Raw genomic sequence first — 20000 nt, forward strand, 5'->3', positions numbered from 1 at the left:
GTCACTGCCTTCTGTGTGTGTGTGTGTGTGTGTGTGTGTGTGTGTGTGTGCAGATATGGGGTATGTGTAGCTGTTTGTGTCCATATGTGTTTCTTTCCGAGAGTGTGTGCAGGTGTTCCCTGTTCAGATTACTACAGAGACCCGTCTCCTCACTGGGAGCACTGGGAGACAGGTCATACTGGTAGAGCATGTTTGGCTCTCTGAGCCTACCATCATCAATTAACAGAACAGCTCCACCGTGTCTCTGCGTCTGGCCGTCTCTCTCTTTCTCTCTCTCTCTCTCTCTCTCACTCTGTCCCTCTCTCTCTCTCTCCATCAGATTGATGAGTCTGTTTTAGTGTCAGTGGCTATATCGTGGAATTGGAGGTATCCCTCATGTCTTGGGGTTTTGGCGTGATCCAGTGCTACCACTGACCGGTGGACTTTATTAGCCGCGTGGATCCGTCATGCCCAGGCAAGCGTGTAATTAACCACAAACAGCCAGACAGGGAAGAGAGGGAGGTGGGGAGAGAGGGCGAGAGAGCAAGAGAGAGAGAGAGACAGAGAGCGAGAGAGAGGGAGAAGGGAGGGAGGGAGGGAGGGAGAGGCAGGGTGTTGATTCATTCCTCTGTCACCTTGACCCTCTGATTCATCAGCACAACTCAATTAAGTCTTCTCACCCCGCTGCCCCGCCCTGCTGCCTCGCCCCCGCTGCCCCGCCCCGACACGCTGATCCACTGCCGGCCCCGCGCTGGACGGCTTCTCTAAACGCCGCACACGCCGGCGGGGGAAAGTACATTACCCCAACGATTTACAACACAGACCAGGGGGCTCATTACAGAGAGTGCATAAGAACGTACATGCAGAACTGATAACCAAACCAAATGAAATTACATTTAAAAAAAAAAAAAAGAAGAAAAAAACAAAAACCAAAAAACAAAAAAGAAAAAGCCAGTGAAATCAGCGTAATCAAATTAATAAAACGATACAAACTCAGCGTTAGCTTTTTACGCAAAACCATATTTTTTATGTGCACCATACATAAACCATATTTTCCCTCACGTTTTTTATGTTAAGACAGGCGAATATATTTCAGTGAGTTTGGGTGTATTTCTAAAGGGAGGGGTGGGTCGGGGGGTGGGGGGGGGGTGTACCAGTATGAGAAGAGTAAGAGGAGGTGGTTGTATATTAAAAAGAAGAAAAAAAAAAAAAAAAAAAAGGAAAAGATCGACTGAGTCCTCACCTGCGAAAGCCTTTGAGATGTGGTCTTTCTTCCATTCCCAGGGCTGGTCGTACTCGTCTGCGGGCCTCTCGTCGTCCTGCGGCAGCCGGCTCTCTTTCCCGTCCTCTGCTCCTTCCGTCTGGCCCAGCTCGTGCTCCTCGTACGGAGTGTCGTACAGCTGCACCTCCCCTCTCCCCCAGACGCCTCCTCCGGGCCTCCTCTGGAGCTCTATATGCAGAACAAAAGAACAATCTTTACGTTATAACCGCTCTCTCTGCATCATTAACACATAATCAGGGCACGGAGGTGACGAGTTAACACGGAAGTCTGTTATCAGGTGACACTGTGTGATGGGTGATTCGAATGAAATGACTGAACACCAAACAAATTTTTTTTTTTTATAATTCCACACCTAATGTAATCCCAAAGCCGTTGGCTTCTGGCGATATTGACGATTATGTATTGTATGTCTGTGATTTTCAACGAATAATTTCTTTATCTTGAATCCTTTTGAAAAATTGTGGATTACTTTCTTTTTCTTTGTTTTTTTTCTTTAGCGCGCCTATAAAATAAACACTAATGTTTCAGATGGTCTTTTGACCAGAACAACAGCCCTAATCCAACGGGATTAAGATGCATTTATGTTAAACACTCACTCAGCATTGTGAGTTCTCTTTTCACACAGTACCCCAAATGATTCGAAATCTCAGATTTCAGGCTAGGGTGTAAACCATTAAATTGGTTAGGGAGGGAGAGAGAGAGAGGGAGAGAGAGAGATGCAGATGAAAAAATAAGACACAACGTGGCATTAATCTTGTGGCCATTCGTAAAGACAGACTCTCCAACACGACCGCCACATTCATTATGAAAATGGCGGTGGTAGAGCCAGGTCTGAGGAGGAGACAAATTGTGTTTGTACAGCTTGGGCAGGGCCAGGCTTTCACACAGAGAGACTTAACAAAGCTCTGAGAAAGAGAGAGAGAGAGAGAGAGAGAGAGAGGGAGAGAGAGAGAGAGAGAGAGAGAGAGGGGGAGAGAAAGAGAGAGAGAGGGGGATAGAAAGAGAGAGAGAGGGAGAGAGAGGGGGAAAGAGAGAAAGAGAGAGAGAGAGAGAGGGAGAGAGAGAGGGAAAGAGAGAAAGAGAGAGACAGAGAGAGAGAGAGAGAGAGAGGGAGAGAGAGAGAGAGAGAGAGAGGGGGGGGGAGAGAAAGAGAGAGAGGGAGAGAGAGGGAGAGAGAGAGAGAGAGGGAGAGAGAGGGGGAAAGAGAGAAAGAGAGAGAGGGAGAGAGGGAAAGAGAGAAAGAGAGAGAGAGAGAGAGGGAGAGAGAGAGAGAGAGAGAGAGAGAGAGAGAGAGAGGGAGAGAGAGAGGGAGAGAGAGAGAGAGAGAGAGAGGGAAAGAGAGAAAGAGAGAGAGGGAGAGAGAGAGGGAAAGAGAGAAAGAGAGAGAGAGAGAGGGAGAGAGGGAGAGAGAGAGAGACATGTAGCGTACGTGTAGCAGCTGCTTTCTCTGGCAATGCTTTGACATTACATGACAGCCATTTTCATTTCCAAAGCCATTCTGCTGGCGGCACATCACACACACACACACACACACACACACACACACCTGCGCGGCTGCCGAGGTGACCTTGAGTTTGTTCACAGATCAGGAAACCAGGCATATAAATATTCAAATAAGGTATGAATTATTACTGCCACAACATTCTACCATTTCTGTAAAACCAGCCCTAAGTCCCCAGAGGCTGCGTAGGCAATTTTTTGGCTAAATCCACAGTCTGAGAGTGAGGTAAGACAGTCAAAGGGCTGGACGGGACGTCTGTAACCTCACAAAGACGGCCACGGAGATTCACTCATGTGAGAGTGATAGAGTGATAGGAGAGGGAAAAAAAACAAGGAAACATTTGTAAGAAAAAAAAAGGAAAAAGAAAAGGGGGAAAAAAGGGAAGAGGCAAACTTTAACCTTCAGACGACACACGTCTATTGGGCGCCCCAGCTGTCTCCATGGCGACAGAGGAGGCCCTGGGGGACAGACCCTGAGGTGGAAGGAAAAAGGAGGCGTTTTTGTGCGTGCGTATGTGTGTGTGTGTGTGTGTGTGTGTGCGTGCGTGCGTGTGTGTGTGCGGGCTGTTTTTTGACGTTAAGTTGTTCAGACAGAGAAACATTGGCTGTTGAATCGCCATGTACCTGTGCGCCGACTCCCAGCCATGCACTCCAGAGATACAGAGAAAGAGCGAGAGAGAGAGAGAGAGAGAGAGAAAGAGAGAGAGAGACAGAGCAAGAGAGAGAGAGAGACAGGGAAAGAGAGAGAGAGGGAAAGAGAGAGAGAGAGAGAGAGAGAGACAGACAGACAGACAGAGAGAGCGAGAGAGAGAGAGAGAGAGAGACAGACAGACAGACAGAGAGAGCGAGAGAGAGAGAGAGAGAGAGACAGACAGACAGACAGAGAGAGCGAGAGAGAGAGAGATTTTGATTTTAAGGTCTCCTTTACTCACTAATAAAAGACAAAGGAATCGCATTTTTGGATGAGAAAACCTGCCAGGCTTAAAAAGAGAGAGTGAAGAAGAAGAGAGGAAGAGATAGAAGACGAGTGTGGAATGACAAACGGATCGATGGTGTTAAGTTGGCGTAAGAAGGCTTGGAGGAGGCTGCGGGGGGAAGATTTGGGAGGGATTTCCAAAAAGATCGAGAGATAGCTTTTTGGTTTCTAATTATGCTGCAAAAGCACAGCAAATGTTAACCCAGTCAAATCCCTGTCCAATTGTTTTCCCCTGGAAAAAGGCACAAATACAGATATAAGCCCAAAAACACATGAAAAAAAAAAATCATACATCTGTATGGATTCAGAGATGATAAAGATTCAATTTAACTTAGATATTTAAAAGCAGTGAGAAACGCAAAGCATTTAGCAGTAGGATGTTTGCCCCTTTTCAAACTACAAACTCTTTCAAACTCAGAATAACAGTCAAGGACACATAACTGACTTTATCGTTTAGCAAAACTTTTTTAATGAGAGTCTCAAAAAAACAAAACAAACACATGCACAAAAAAAAAAAAAACGCAAAAAAAAAAAGGAAACGTGAACTCCCCACTGAGAGCCAAGCTAAGGGCGACTGGCTTTCTCTCCACTGTTTGTCTAACGGAGACGTAGCCACTGTCTGTCAGCCCAGTGACCGTGTATACTGTCTGAAAGCGGAAGGGCCAGAGATGACAACAGGCAAAGACACACACACACACACACACGCTCTCACTCGCTCTCTCACAGACTGATTAAAGGACTACCCAGACTCCCCTGGGGCATGGGAGACGGCTCAGCGGGGAGAGGGCAGCTCGGTAAACGGGAGTTAAAGACGGAGAGACGAGAGGAGAGAGAATCACGATTTCAAAGCCCAGCGGGAGTGAGGGATGAATCAGGAGGTACGGAGGTACAGAGTGAAGAAGAGCAGGAGGCAGAAAAGTCAGACGTGGACTGCCTGCGCTCAGCCTTAACATCCACTAGACACTCCAAATATTCAGCTGTCAGCTCTGACTTTACCCTCAGGTTTAGAAAGTGAAAAAGTCAAAGGTTTTATAGAAGCTGGTATATCTACAAAACATTGGCTTGCTCCCAAATATAACTGGTTTGTCTTAGTGAGGAGAAGACACAGGGCATAGGTCGGTAGATAGATAGATAGATAGATAGATAGATAGATAGATAGATAGATAGATAGATAGACGGACAAACAGACAGACAGACAGACAGCTAGATAGATAGATAGATAGATAGATAGATAGATAGGTTCGTGGTTCAGGAAAACACATAGCGCCATGCTTTTCCATAGAGGTTTAAGCACTAAAATCCAAAAAAAAAAGAGAGATTTTCTTGTTTAGCTGACATAGTCCTTACTGTCTCACTGCAGCTTCATCAGTGATCTCAGAATCAGAGCAGCGCGTACGAGGTGAGGCTCTGGGTAAAAACAGCTCGTATTTCACCTTATCTTATCAGGAGGAGCGAAAGAACACTACGATCCACTAAATGCAAACACATGTGAGACTCAAGGTCTGTCAATCAACACCAAAATGCTTCTGAAGGCAGTTCTGGCCTAACATCTCACACCAGAGCCCAAAGGATCAGTTAGCCTTATTATAAAGTGTGTGAGTTATTGGCTGAGCCTTAAACTGACCTGTGATGACCCTTTGGGCTTCGTAAGGTTCCATGTAACCGTTGTTTTCCGGGGGTGTCGGCCCGGGCTCGGTTTCGGGCCGGGGGCTCAGCCGAGCGTCGAACGGATCCGAGTAGTCCGTGTCTCCCACAGCCGGAGCCGACGGAACCACCTGTGACACAGGACAGAGTTGTTTTTGGATATTCTTCTCATTAATTAACGTTCTGGTGAAAAGGGAACACATTCCATAGATGGACAGATGTTGACAGATGAAAACATATCGTTCAGTCTGCTTTCTTTACAGTTATTACTTTACAGATTGCAATCTCAGTAATCTTAGTAAGAATGTGAGGAAGCTTTATTAACCATCCAGAGCGAGTTTTTTTGTTGAAGTACCTGCAGGAGAAAAACAAAAAACGTCTAAATAAGCGGGATACCGCTCCTACGCTGACAGCGTTTGAGCTGCTCGTCATTTTTCGGTTTCATCAAATGACACTTGTGTTTCACATATTGAGTTATTCGTTTTCCTGTCATTTGAATAATTTGAGATTATTCAAATTCACCCTCTCGAGACCGTCGGCATTCAACTGTTGACAGTCCCGCCGCGCTGAAACCCTGAAGACGCGTTCGCACTCGCTCTCCTGCGAGCGTGCCACAGGAAAACGCTTCGCTGGAAAAACGCGTTGATTAGTGCGTTAGGAGGAGCATTTGTCCCGTCACACACAAGCCTGGGAGGGTGTCCTTGGTCAGCTGGCACGCTGACAGTTACAAAAGCGGCCATATGGTCTCCACAAAGGAAATCTACTCCACCTTCTGAACTCACCGCCACTCCCAGTAATACCTCTCAACCAAAACACAGTAAAATAAAAAAAATAAAGAAAAAAAAAAAAAAGCAGACACAAGCACTTACTCGCCCAATGTGAACTCGCTGCTTGTAGAGAGGTTACGAATATGGAGCAATTTGGAACGGTTACTGCCTGACTGCACAGAGCTGTTAGCTAATGATGGTGAGTTGTGACTAAGATATAAGCAAGTGTTTCAATAATAGGACAAGCGTTTAGGACTTTTAAGACCACTTAACTCTGATGATGGACATTTGGAGTATAATTTAATAAATGTGTAAAAAAATGCTTTAATGGTAGTTGAGCTCATCATAACGGATGTCTCATTCATAATGAATGACTTAGATGAGTACTGAGTCTATGTGTCTCCTGCAATCTCCAAAACACTCGTCTGGGCAGCTGCGTTGGGATGTGTGTGTGTGCGTGAGAGCGAGAGAGAGAAACAGAGAGAGAGACAAGTATATGTGCCTTTATAAACACTTGAAGGATACCACAATGAAGAGAAAAAGGCATAAAAACCCATTTTGGCACTTAGGCCAAACTGACTTAGGTCAGCTAGTAACATTTGGGACCCCACTGCAGGCTAATCCAAACTTCATTTATTATTTACGTATATGGACGAGGGGGGAGTTTCAGCATGTCACTACTTTAGGGCCATCATAAAACCCTTTTTATGAATTGTGCTGGGTTTACACGTGTGCCAAAACAAACAAAAAAAGAGAAACAAGATAAGAACAACGACCTATATAAGACACGCTATCATTTTAAAGCAATCACGTTACAATCCTACTGTTTCCTAACGTTACCAACCCGCGCTCAGACAGAATACCCACAGATTTCACACTCTAAATCTGTCTTAATCCCGAGTTCAATTGATCCCTAATTTAATCCTGACTCACCGGTTCCGACGACTCCTCCAGAGACACAGCGCTCAGGAGAACCTTGGTTCTGCCCAGGTCCTGAGAGTCCACCTTAATGAGCCGATGTTTGGGAGACACGACTTTCACGTCCAAACCGCTGGGCTTCACCGGAGATCCGTATCCCGCCTGGAGGCCGTCTGATGCCCCCGTGTCGCCCCTGGAACGGTTTTCGGAGTCCTCATACGGATCCTCGAAGTCCAAGTTCTTCTGCAACCGATAAGCTTTGAGAATCTCGCTCTCGGTGTAGTCGGGTTTGGGTGGTTGTGGAGGCATGCGCTTACTCCCAAAACTCAGATAATCCTTCAGCCACTTTGCCATTTGAGTGGTGTATATTTATAAATATGTATAAAAAACAGTTTTTAAATAAGCACACAGCTAGAACTTGAGTGACCTGTTCAAAGTCCAAACATTGAGGATTGGATTAAAAATGCCTAACGTATCCTGAAGTTTACGTAAAACTCTTGTATCTGGTGAGTGTTTGAAAGCGAGGCATATGAAAGCTAACGATGAAGTTCATCTTTCATTCAGATTACAGGATGAATGGACCGAGATCCGGTGGGATAAACCTCAGCGGCCGTGTTCTGGGTTGTCTGCCGCGCTCCGCCCTCCTTCTCCGGTCACTCAATGTCGTAACTATATAAAAGAAGATAACAGTCATTAACCCGCGATTAAAATACAGTAAAGTCATCAAGATACAAAGTCTTCGATGGTCCTGTTCCAACACGACAGAGCCCTTTAAACCGGAGTAAAGAGAGAAGATTGACTGTCTCAGTTTTAAAACGGAAGGCAATTAAGTAGCCTATGTAGTCTTACTAATGTATAAAAAAAAATGTAAAAACGCAAATTGCTGATGTTCGCTGTTTTGGGCTTCACGATAGGCTCAGTAAGAAATACTGACTAGCCTACTCGTGCGAGACTGTACATCCTGTTTTGAGAGACTAAAAATGATGCTGCCTGCTCTTTCTTTGCAAATATCTGGGAACGTTGTTCGTTAAAAAGAGAGAGAGAGAGAGAGAGAGAGAGAGAGAGAGAGTAACACCTTCACATTACCACATTTAACAGTGTATTTCAACACAGCTGTTGGATACTGACATTACTCACTGAGGTACTGAACAAAAATATCAGTAAAGTAACGAACTGATCCAAAAGTTAGTGATAAATCAGTCTTTCTGTCGCGCTGTTTATGCGCTTTAACGGACAAAGCTTTGGAAACGTTTACTTTGAGAGAGAGCTTAAAACCACTTCAGGTTTCATTTGACTGGTATCTGTTGATGTATAACCAGCAACATTTCGTTAAAATGTTTTTTTTTTCCGTGTTGCGGTTTGAAAACCGTTATCAACGCCAAACAAACGAAAAGCAGCAAACTGTACTGGGTTTGCAGTACTTACAGTGTTTTCAGCCACTGTCGCACGCCTCTTTGTAAATCAAGATATTCAACAGAGAAAAAGCTTCAAAGAACCATCGTTCTTCAAGCAGTCTCGTCTTCTCGGCGTTTCAAGGCAGATATCTCTGACGTACGTTATCTTATAGAAGGACAGGGATAACTATCTCGCGCTCCATTGTAAACAAGAGCTATTAGAAGTGGGATAACTGTCTTCTCCAAGCTGTGGGCTCCGACTGGAGTCTACTGATTGTAAAGGTGCTGGAGTAGAAATACGAGAGAGAAAGAGAGAGAGAGAGAGAGAGAGAGAGAACGGAGGCAATTAAAGGGGAAGTCAACAATTCTTAGCATCCACTGGTTTCTCGGTTCGTTTAGCCGATATTAAATGAAGGGGAATTGTACTGAAAAGAAAATCTGCCTCAGCTGAACGGGACACAGAGTTCACTTCAAGCAAAATTCAGAACAAATATAGTCAGTGTCTCGCGGGCGGTTTAGGGGACATTCTGGTATTCTTCTTCTCGTTGTTGTTCTTTTTTTTTTTTTGATCACACCACTTAAATCCACATAGGCCTATCCAAATATTGGATCAATCAGACAAGACCAGGGTGGCAATAATGACCGTAATTAGAGGGGAAAGGGCGCTTTGGGGGTAGTTTTATTTTAATTGCGACTGTATCGATGGTGTGGAGTCGATAGTTTTTCTCTTTTTGAAGCTTCGCTCATCTCTTAAATCAACCATGTCAATTTGTCCGCTCCAAAGTTAAGGATATACCGAAGTGCAGGGTAGTTTTCTTGGTACACATTCAAAACATCGACTGTAAACGTGCAAAGGGTCGTGTTAGCGGAAGCTTTTTCCGTTACACTTGTTGAATTAGTTGTTGCTTTCGGATTGTAAAATGCTTCAAAATACACAGACACGTGTGATGCGTCAAATCTGTTTTTTCAAGTCGGTACTTTGCGACGACAAAGAACATCTTATTGCTAAGATGTTTCTGTTCTCGTGCCGAGGTCTCCTGTTCCCGTCCGCACCTCAAAGAATATCCTCTTCAAAACCCCTCAGCAAAGACATGATGTGTATTAGCATAAATCAGTGCAGAATTAATTGGGCTCACACTTAGAGACAGGAAGCTGTATTGTACGGGGGGTGTGAAATATCGAGATATTTCACAGGTTTCTTAGATTAACACTTCCAGACTGGCATTTATTTGGGATTTTCACGTGAACATCTAACAAACGAGGTAACTCTCCTCGGTAAACGACCTTCCTGGGCGGGGGGGGGGGGGGGGGGGGGGGGGTGGGGGGGGGGGGGGTTGGGGGGGGGGGGCAAAGCTATATTTGAAAAGGAAACACAATGCGTTCGGTTAATGATAAATGGGATAACAGTGCGTGAACATCAGCAGTAATAGTGATCAGTAGTAATAGTGATTAGTAGTAATAGTATAAATCGTTTTATCATTATCAGTAACACAAACTGAAAGAAAGAAAGAAAGAAAGAAAAGAAAGTGAAGCTTCTCTCAGCTGCACATAAAACTACGCATCTGTCTTCTTGGCTCTCTCTGTTCTCTCTGTCTCTCTCTGTTCTCTCACAGATGTCCTGTATTCCCGAGCAGTGGGTCGTCTGGAAGCAAATTGAATTCACTGACAGGCCAGATAATGGTGTCAGAGACCATAAAAATGCCTCAGCTGCCTTTTAACCAAAGCCATGATCTCACACTCTCTCTCTCTCTCTCTCTCTCTCTCTCTCTCTACCCCCCCCCTCTCCAGTATAAGAGGAGGATGAGGTCATGGCAGCCACTCCTCCCTCCCTCTCCCTCTCTCCCTCTCTCCTTCTCTCCCTCTCTCTTGCTCTCCATCATCACATACTCCCCCTGCTTTACTCCCTAAATTGCTTCCTCCAGACAAGGACACGCATGCAAGGAAGAGAGAGTGAGAGAGAGAGAGAGAGAGAGAGAGGCAGAGAGGCAAATGAACAAAAGAGAAAATAGGAGAGGAGTGGATGGAGTAAAAATAATGAAAAGGAGAAGAAGAGAGGGGGCAAGAACAAGTAAATGGTCTTCACACTCACACACATTATGACGAGCGCATCTCTTTTATCCTGAACACGGCATCCCCACACTCACACACACACACACACACACACACACACACACACACCCACACACACCACACCACACGCACACACTCACACACACATCACGCACACACTCACACACCCACACAAACCACACCACACCACACAAACACTATTAACCTTCTCTCATTGAAAATGTCATAAATAACAGCATTTCTGATCCCTAGTGGAACAAACACTAACTGTGGTTAGTACGGTGTGGACAATAGTGTCATCTGGACTGAAATATTTCCTCTTTCTATTATGTATATTTATCAGAGACACTGGAACAACAGAATTAAATGCATCCATATCTGATTAAGACCAAAGGCAGTAGGTAGAAAAGATAAATATTTCAATGACATACGTTCTACATTGTAATGATGTATTAATTTAATCTTTTGGTCATAAAAGATTAAAGTGATCTTTTTAGTCAGTAAGTCATAAACTGTGTGCTCTCTTTAAAGAAACGAATTGACTGCATATTAAGGGCGTTATTATACACCTCACCTACTTCAGATAACACAATGTTATTTAAAACTCTGTAGAGACCAATTCTCAATCCAGAGGTGTTAACAAACAAACAAACAAACACACCCACAAATGTAAACGCAAACAAACACACATACACACACACACACACACACACACACACACACACACACACACACACACACACACACACACACACACACACACACACGCATGATCAATGGGAAACAAAAATTAGTCTGGTTGAGTCTGGTTTGCTTTTACCACCACCTTGTGGTCATATGTGTGTACTGCCACAGTAATTCGCGGAGGCGACAGATCAACGGATCCTCATTACAGTGACTCCGTTGTTTTCGGGACAGTCTTCATAAATAGTAACGATAAAGCGTTGAATACAGTTGACAATACTAACGATGCTAATTAAACAATTATTATGCAATATTAGACCGTCGCACAGACTTGTGTGAAATAGAACGTTTCTGAAAAATGTCAAATGTAGCCTACTGTTTCCTTGTTAACGGTACATTTAGAATTTCCTCTTTGTAAAACTAATATTCACAACAGCTGCATATTACAAAAAGAACCTTTTATTCTGAAAATAATATTCCTTGTCCATACGCTTCCGGTAAGTAAAATACCTCCAGTGAAAACAGATCCCGCCCTATATGTGAATGTTCATTGGGCAAGAATTCTTTACTTTTGCTGATTGGCTTCAGGTATTTCTCAAGCGTCCCGCTTGCTTCTTGTTTTAAGAAGAGGTGAACTAACCATCACAAAGCTTGAGTGACAATCTAAATCAACCGTTAAATGAAAAGTGATTAAGAATATAAGAGCAAAACAGGACAGAATTTAAAGTTTGTTCGCGGCGCGAATGATTAATCTTATCCTCTCAGTAAAACACCTGTAAATTCACTGTTGTTCTCTACTGCCAATCAAACATGTCCCCGGCCCGTTTCTCAATGATGATTGGTCGAATTCACAGCCAAATACAACAGTCATGACTTCTGTTCACCAAACGTCATTTTGGACAGGGCATCCTCTTACGGGCCGTCCAGGAGGTACCGACCGTATGCGGGTTTTATTCATATAATCGAAAACATCGTAAGTATCATATATACTGTGATAACTAACCACAAATACTGCCTGATATGATTTTTTTTCGTTTAATAGATGCTCTTGTCGTGGGTTGTAATTTGCACATGAGTCAAAGTTTGCCGACTGTTTGCTGAACACATGTCTGGTAATCATGGCAAATGGTGTGTGAGAACATTCTGCATAATTACTCTGCCGTTAACGTCGGTGATGTCAACTTCTAAGCTTAAATTTGAGAAGATATAAATTCTGCATCCATACATCCACATATACATATATACATACGCACACACACACATCCGTATGTATATGTATATTGATTATCTTTCATTTGTCCAGCTGTGAAAAATCTTTCACAGCTTTGTTCACAAAATGAAAAGCTACCGCCAGTTCTGAATTTATAGAATTTACATCAGTTTGTCTTGTTTTTTTTTGTTGTTTTTTTTGTTTTTTTTTGTCGTCGTAGGTGTTGGATACAGTGGGAAACCGATGAAGACTTTGAAGGCAAAATTCAAAAAGACGGAGGTAAAATATCATAACAGGTGGTTACGATGTCAGCCATACCTAACAGTCACACCCTCATTCACCCTTAATGAATTTAAGCGTTAATTTAATCTCTTCTGCTCGATCGCGTGGAGAAGTTTTGGTTTGCGTCTTTTGTTCAGGATACTTTAATCTGGAAAGGGTTCTTTGTCAGCTGTCATTGAGTATGTCCCAGGGTGGGCAGTGTGTGTGTGTGTGTGTGTGTGTGTGTGTGTGTGTGTGCGCGCGAGAGTGCATGCAGGGGATGCTTGGAACGTGTGCGTGTCACTTACCAACAGGGGACCTGACCAGCCTGCAGACTGGTGTGTCTGTAACGAGAGATCTGGACCAGTCGTCAATTATTCACACACACACACACACACACACACACACAGACACACAGAGTGTTGTTAATTTGTGGTCATCATTACTGCTGCTAATTTAAAGCATGACAATCATTATGGTTCCCTCTCATTCTGACACTAAAAAAAAAAACCCCTCAGTGCCCAAAGGCCGTTTTATCTTGTCCACACGTGCGTGTTCACCAGCGGTTTTGTGGCTTCATGTGGAGGTCCATCCACGGAAACGTACCTGACCAGGTGAGGTGAGGTGCTGTCAGATGTCCCCACCGTAGGGCAGAGAGGGAAAGTGAGCGAATCATTTTTCCAGGTCAACCTTTTTTTTTTTTTTTTTTTTTTTTTCATCCCTTCATTCATCACGGCCACCTGACCCGGTCAAAGACTGTATCCGCTACAGTGGCAGAGATTGTGAGATCAGGTTTCTGGGCATAGCTGAAGGTTCAGCTCTGAGAGTGCCAACAGATAGAAGAGTTGTTTTTTTTGTTTGTTTTTTTTTAGCTGTTTTTCTTCATCTGTGTCTGTGTTAACCCTCTTATTCTCAGTTACACTCACGCTCCGTTGTCTTAGGGCTTAGCACTTCTGAGATGATTTGAGATGTGTGATGAGATCAGAATTCTTAACTGTCAAACGTCTCGGGGGGGGGGGGGGGGGGAGATGGCCCATATAACTGTATTTGTTTGAATTATGAGAGGCAAGAAAAAAAACCTGATCTTAGGTCAGCAACTCTTGACTCTGAGGAATTTGATATATATATATATATATATGGCTGCAGTGATGTCATATAAGATTGCTGTAGCCGCTGTAAAATAGTCTTGCTGAAGCAGTGATGAGCCCACGTTTGCCTCCGGGGGTGAATAATGTACAAATAAATGCTAACCTAGATGAAGCGAATGTGTTTGAATGTGTTCATGCAGTGTGGGGGTGTGTCCAGTTCCAGTTTGGGGGTGTGTGTCCAGTCTGGGGTGTGACCAGTTTGGGGGTGTATCCAGTTTGAGGGTGTGTACAAGATGCGTTCAGTCCCGGGGGGTGGGGTGTCCAGTTTCGAGGTGTATCTAGTTCAGGGGTTGACAGAGAACATAAATGGGGTGTATGATTGTAGACGGTTTGTACTGGACTTTGGGGACACAAGGCTACTCCCACCCTCCCCCCCCATTCCCCCCCAGTGTGAGGCAATGGAGAGTGTTTAGACTGAGGACTGAGACACACAGCAGCACCGTGTTCTTTTTTTAGCATCCATCCGTTTTCTGCTGAGTCCTCATTTCCTCCCAATGTAAACGGGTCCAGAGACGGCACAGCCCAGATAGGAAAGAGAGAGAGAGAGAGAGAGAGAACAGGGACAGATATAAATTGAGGAGCTGTGAACACAGGCACGTCGGGGACGGAGGGTGTGGGCAGGGTGGGGTGGGGTTGATGGGCTGGGGAGGGAAAAAGAAGGGCAGAGAGAGAGAGAGAGAGAGAGAGATGGAAAAAGAGAGAGACAGAGTGTGTGTTTGTGTGTGTGTGTGTGTGTGTGCACGCGCGTCTGTGCCAGCCACTTGATTGCAGAGGGTTCTGTAAGCCTCTGCAGAACAGAACAAGGGGAAGTTGTACTTGAGAAGTGCAGCGTACAGTCAGCAGTTAGCAACCAAAGCCTGATAGCTGTAGCAATACATCTCAGTAGTTTTTCACTCAGTAGTTTTATATTAAGTCTATCTAGTATCTTAGCGAAGAGGGTGCTAACCTTGACCCGGCAGAGCCGACATCGATCTCATTTCTAAAGACTTGCTGATTCAGAGGAGTTTACCGGTGGTACAAAGGAAACAGGCAATGGTTTGTGTGAATCCGGGGTAACATTGCTGTGAGTTGCGGTGTGTGTTTTCGGGTAAAGATGCCCGTCGGCATTGACCGTGGGACGCGCGCAGAGGTTCTAAGTTCTGTTCTGTGAGCTCTATGGATTCTCCGCTCCTGTATTGCCTCATGAAACGCTTCTGTCTGTGTCTTGGGTCGCTAACGGTAAGCACCATTGTCCCTCCCCCACTACCCCCCCGCCCCCTACCCCTCCAACTCTGATTAAACTGTCCCACGCAGCCACAGAAGGAGGGAGGGTGTTTGTGAAACACAGCCAAACAGCTTTTGAGAAAACTGTTTTATTTGACATTGATTTAGCATGGCTCCTTGCTTGCCTGATTAAAAAATAAAAAATGATGTCTTAGAGTCCAAAGTAACTGCATGTAGGGGTTTGTTGTTGAGAATAGGAAGTCAAAAAGGGGTTGAAGTTGTTTGTTTGTTTGTTTGTTTGAAGGTGTTTGTTTTTGTGCTTTCAGAGTCAGGACTGGAGTAAGAACGATGAGAAGTTACTGCAGGCGGTGGAGCAGAACGAACCCGACAAAGTCGCCGCCCTGCTGGTGAAGAAAGGGCTTTGCGCTTCAAAGCTGGACTCTGAGGGAAAGTCAGCGTGAGTGGTTGTCTTGGTTACACACTAAGAGAAAAACTGGTCACAAGTTCCTCAGTTCGTTATCCTGCTCTTAATTGATATTTTTAGAAGACGACCTACTTTGTTTTTTGCAAGAATTGATGGACAAGACAGATGTAATATACTCTATTTATCTCCAAACGTTTTTCTCTGTGCTGATCTTCCTGACTGAGATTTTGATCGTTTCATTTAAAGTGTAGTTCTCTCTAATTCATTGGCTGTTTGGTTTGATTTTATTTACCATGACAAGCACATCAAATGATAAGGGAGACTTGTAAATGTTTTTGAGTTTAGATGTTTTGGGAGGGTTCAATCTAATCATTACTCCATTTGGACAGATTCCATCTCTGTGCATCCAGAGGTCGAGTGGACTGTCTGGAAGTCATTGTGTCACACGGCGTCGACATCAACATGACAGATGGCACTGGTGAGTGGAACACGGTCATGCTAATGTACATAATAATTATTATTATTATTGTTGTTGTTGTTGGTGTTATTGTTGTTGTTATTAGAAGAAAATAGAAGAACATTTGTGATAACAATATTAAAAATAATAATAAGAATTTCATAAACTTTTAATTTTTTATCATTTCATTTTACTTGTGTTAATGTTATTTTATTTTCTGATGAGTGTAAGAGAATGTGTGAGTGTGAGTGTTAATCTCTCAGTGTTATAATGCCTGTTTAATTCCGATGAAAACGCTGAGTCGTTGAGCAGCGTGTCGTCTGGGCGGGGGGACTTGTCGCCGTGGGAAGTTTTCATTACAATTCTGTTCTGATCCTTCATTAGGCTTCAGCGCTCTGCACCTCGCTGCGAAGAACGGCCAATCAGAGTGTCTGAAGAGGCTCCTGCAGGTAAAACGGCCACGCCCACACCCGCATAACAGGGAATCTCATTGGTCAGTCCGTCTCATGTCTCAGTGCAGCTTCTTTCCAGTCAGAAGGGAGTAATTCATATAGACTGGGGCACATCATATATCAATAGATTGTCTGTTAGTGATCTGTTCGTGTCTAAGGACAGAGTAATAAATATTGTTTTCAAACTCTCTCAATACCTTTAAAACGACACTAAAGACTTATCTATTTTCTCGAACTTATGCATAATATAATTTTGATTTGACTTTGTTATAGACATGTAAAGCCCTTTGAGACTATAAATAGTGATATTGGGCTCTAAATAAACGTATTATTATTATCATTATTATTATTATTATTATTATTATTATATACCACTAAACACATTAGCACAGTATGACAGTCTCCTAATATCGGATCTACCTGAGCAAACAGTATGTGTTGTTACAATGTGTCTTAGCCTAGTCAGTGCTTAAGCACTGAGTGCTGTATTTGAGGTTTAGTGCAAAAGACAAGATACTCATTAAGAGGTTTTTTTGGTAACCGTGGGAACAGTGTGTAATTTCACCACTTATTCCACTGGATTCAAAGTCATGTCGTTGAAGGAGGTGGTTGGCGACATTTCTGATTAGCACTGATTCTACATGTATCTGTCTGTAGTTCACTCCCTTAATTTCTTCAGCTTTTCTTGCTTTTATATCTGGTTTAATACTGAACTTAGCGGTGACACTTAAACCACAGATGGATCCGTAATGGCTTTGTGCTTGATTTGTATTCTGCCTTTCTTGGAAGTCACTTTGGATAAAACCGTCTGCTGAATGAATTAATGTAAATGTAAATGTTTTCTTACTGCTGTCTTCTTATCCTCCGAAGACCTATACCTGTGACACTCTCTCTGAGGACTCCACTGTTAGCATAGCATAGCTAAACAGAAACTAAACCCAACCCCCATCTGTAAACCCCTATAAACTCCAGCCTGGATTTACAGACCTCTTTGTCAGTAGATCAGTGGTGGAAAAAACAAATAAAATGAAAAATGTTTCTGTTTAGCGAAAACCCTTTACTGATGTAGCATCTGCAGCGATGGCTGTTTCAAATAAAAATCAAACAGAGGCAGTCATGGGAAAACACACACACACACACACACACACGCACACATTTCTGTGGCTCTTGTAGGAGCGGTTGGCAGTTGACTTAACGGACACCTTTGGGAGAACGTCTCTTCACCACGCCGGTAAGGAGGTTCCTCAGACCTCAGACCCCACACCTCCTCATTCACCTCAACTCCTGATCATTATACTTACCCTAGACCATGCCTGTGCTCCTCAGTATCTCTCTTTATGCTTCCCCCTTTTAGCTGTGAGTGGGTGTCTGAACTGCACGGAGGTCCTGTGGGATTTTAAGGCTAATCTCGACGCCCAGGATGGTGTGAGTTTCCAAATATTAAAGCTTCTAATTAAGGACGGGATGTGTTGTGCTGGGTCCGTTTTTGCGGTTTTGGCGAATGTCAGCCTGGTTTATCTGTTCTTATGGTGTCAGTTATCCCACATGACGGTGAATGACGCCGTCATATGTTAGCATGAAAGCTAACATAGTTTTTTTGGCTGTTGCGTCACCTCACAACCTAATTACATATTACAAGTGATCGTGTGAAAAGGGAGTGATTTGATAACTGAGGTCTGATATTGAAAAAGGCTTTTGTTTAAAAAGTCACTTATCTCCATGGTTTGCTCCTAATGAAGGGCCTCCATTGTTTTTCTCCCAGGATGGAGCGACTCCCCTGATCCTTGGAGCCCAGATGAGCAGAGTGGAGCTGTGTTCCTTCCTCCTGGATCGCGGGGCTAATCCCAACATACAGGACAGTCAGGGCAGGTAGGATTATACGCACCTTCAACCTGCCACATGACAGATCCTTCAGTACTACAACACTTTCACATTGCACCAAAATACACCTGTGTGTGTAATATGACATTTACATTGCACCAAAAGACACCTGTGTATGTAATATGACATTTATAATACACCAAAAGACACCTGTGTGTGTAATATGACATTTACATTGCACTAAAGTACACCTGTGTGTAATATGGCTAATACAGTGGTAACTCTGTAAGTAAACTCTGTGTAATAGAGATTGTATTTTTACATGTGCTATGTTGTGGAGAAATGTGGTACATGTTTAGCTATGTTTGTTGATTATTATCATATTTGGTTATATCTAAGCTGCTATACTGCTAACATCATTTTACACACAACTTTTATTTACATTTTTGCCTTAAGCCGATGCTCTTGGTGAGAGTGACTTAAAATGATTGGTTCTGTCAGAGGTCACATGACTTAGCGTGAAGAACTTTGCCCGGGCACACAATCAAATCGTCAGTCACAGTTAGGGTTCCAAACCCACAGCGTTCGAAACCCGGATTCAGAGCCCACAGCATTCTGGTCACTGAGCTGTTTTCCCTACCATTACACAACACGCCTGAACCTCCTTAGCTGTTGTTATTGTTGGTAATACATTCAGGAACCGTTGGCTGTCACCCACGCGAGACGTTTTATTTGATCCGTCTATAGGTTAGAGAACCATCGTGCTGCCTTGACGCAGGTTTCTTTGAGAAACTCTCCCCTTTCTTTCTTCCATACGCTGCAAAAGTATTTTGCAAATATAAGTACAAATGTAGAAAGCAAAACCTCAGAGGGACAATGGATAAAGCAAAACCTCAGGGGAAAAGTGTTGTTCCAGCACAGTGTAGCGGTCAGGCAGACAGAACCCGGTCTAAGGAAAGATCCGGAAAGATCTAGAAAGGTCTAGAAGATCCTTTCTCTGGTAATGTTGTATATCTATATGTCTGTTTTGAATTTAAGCTTTATGGATGAGACATCAAAGCAGAGTACCATGAGATTTCTTTGTCTGAGAGACAATGTGTGTGTGTGTGCGCGTGTGTGTGCGCGTGTGTGCGTGTGTGTGTTTGTGTGTGCATGCGCGCGTGTGTATATGTGTGTATGTGTGTGTGTGTGTGTGTGTGCATGTGTGTGTGTGTGTGTGTGCGCGCGCGCGTGTGTGTGTGTGTGTATGTGCGTGTGTGTGTGTATGTGTGTGTGTGTGTGTGTGTGCGCGTGTGTGTGTGCGCGCGTGTGTGTGTGTGTGTGTGCATGTGTGTGTGCGCGCGCGCGTGTGTGTCTGTGTGTGTGTGTGTGTGTGTGTGTGTGTGTGTTTGTTTCCGTTTTCAGGTCAGCTCTGATGCTAGCCTGTGAGAGCGACAGTTTGGAGACAGTGGAAGTTCTGTTGAAGGGCGGGGCTAACCCGCAGCTGACCGACGCTTTGGGGCATAACGCCGCCCACTATAGCGTCACTGCCGGCAACCAACGCATCACCCAGCTGCTGCAGTCTGGAGGTACAGGTAACCCAAAATCCTAATTTTTTTTTTTTATCTCACTTAAATCCCAATGGAGAAGCGGAGCCATCTGCAGACTGGGGCCTTTTCTTTCCCTCTACCACTCCCTGCAAACAACCCCCCCCCCCCTTCACCTCCTCCTCTGCTATAGTCTGGCTGATTACTGCCCTCCAGAGAGGGCTGAAATCTGAGAAAGCGGATCAAAGGAAAAGATGGGGGTTATTGTGGGTAGGATGAAACGG

General features: G+C 44.0%; 2 protein-coding genes across 2 annotated transcripts in view; one reads left to right on the forward strand and one right to left on the reverse strand.

The window, feature by feature from the left end:
- shdb (Src homology 2 domain containing transforming protein D, b) overlaps window positions 1-7420 on the reverse strand; it is a 19739-nt gene extending 12319 nt beyond the window's left edge. The window contains exons 1-3 of the mRNA XM_030785007.1: window positions 7082-7420; window positions 5362-5512; window positions 1223-1429 (exon numbers count right to left, since the gene is read on the reverse strand). Of these exons, the coding sequence (XP_030640867.1) occupies window positions 1223-1429; window positions 5362-5512; window positions 7082-7420 (697 nt within the window). The remainder of the gene's footprint in view (window positions 1-1222; window positions 1430-5361; window positions 5513-7081) is intronic.
- A 5247-nt stretch (window positions 7421-12667) lies between these two features.
- The window catches only part of ankrd24 (ankyrin repeat domain 24), a 19610-nt gene continuing 12277 nt past the window's right edge, over window positions 12668-20000 (forward strand). Inside the window, exons 1-8 of the mRNA XM_030784269.1 lie at window positions 12668-12703; window positions 15363-15493; window positions 15850-15938; window positions 16302-16366; window positions 17543-17600; window positions 17724-17794; window positions 18132-18238; window positions 19595-19764. Of these exons, the coding sequence (XP_030640129.1) occupies window positions 12668-12703; window positions 15363-15493; window positions 15850-15938; window positions 16302-16366; window positions 17543-17600; window positions 17724-17794; window positions 18132-18238; window positions 19595-19764 (727 nt within the window). The remainder of the gene's footprint in view (window positions 12704-15362; window positions 15494-15849; window positions 15939-16301; window positions 16367-17542; window positions 17601-17723; window positions 17795-18131; window positions 18239-19594; window positions 19765-20000) is intronic.

Source organism: Chanos chanos, chromosome 9 (assembly GCF_902362185.1).
Source record: "Chanos chanos chromosome 9, fChaCha1.1, whole genome shotgun sequence".
Lineage (NCBI taxonomy): Eukaryota > Metazoa > Chordata > Actinopteri > Gonorynchiformes > Chanidae > Chanos > Chanos chanos.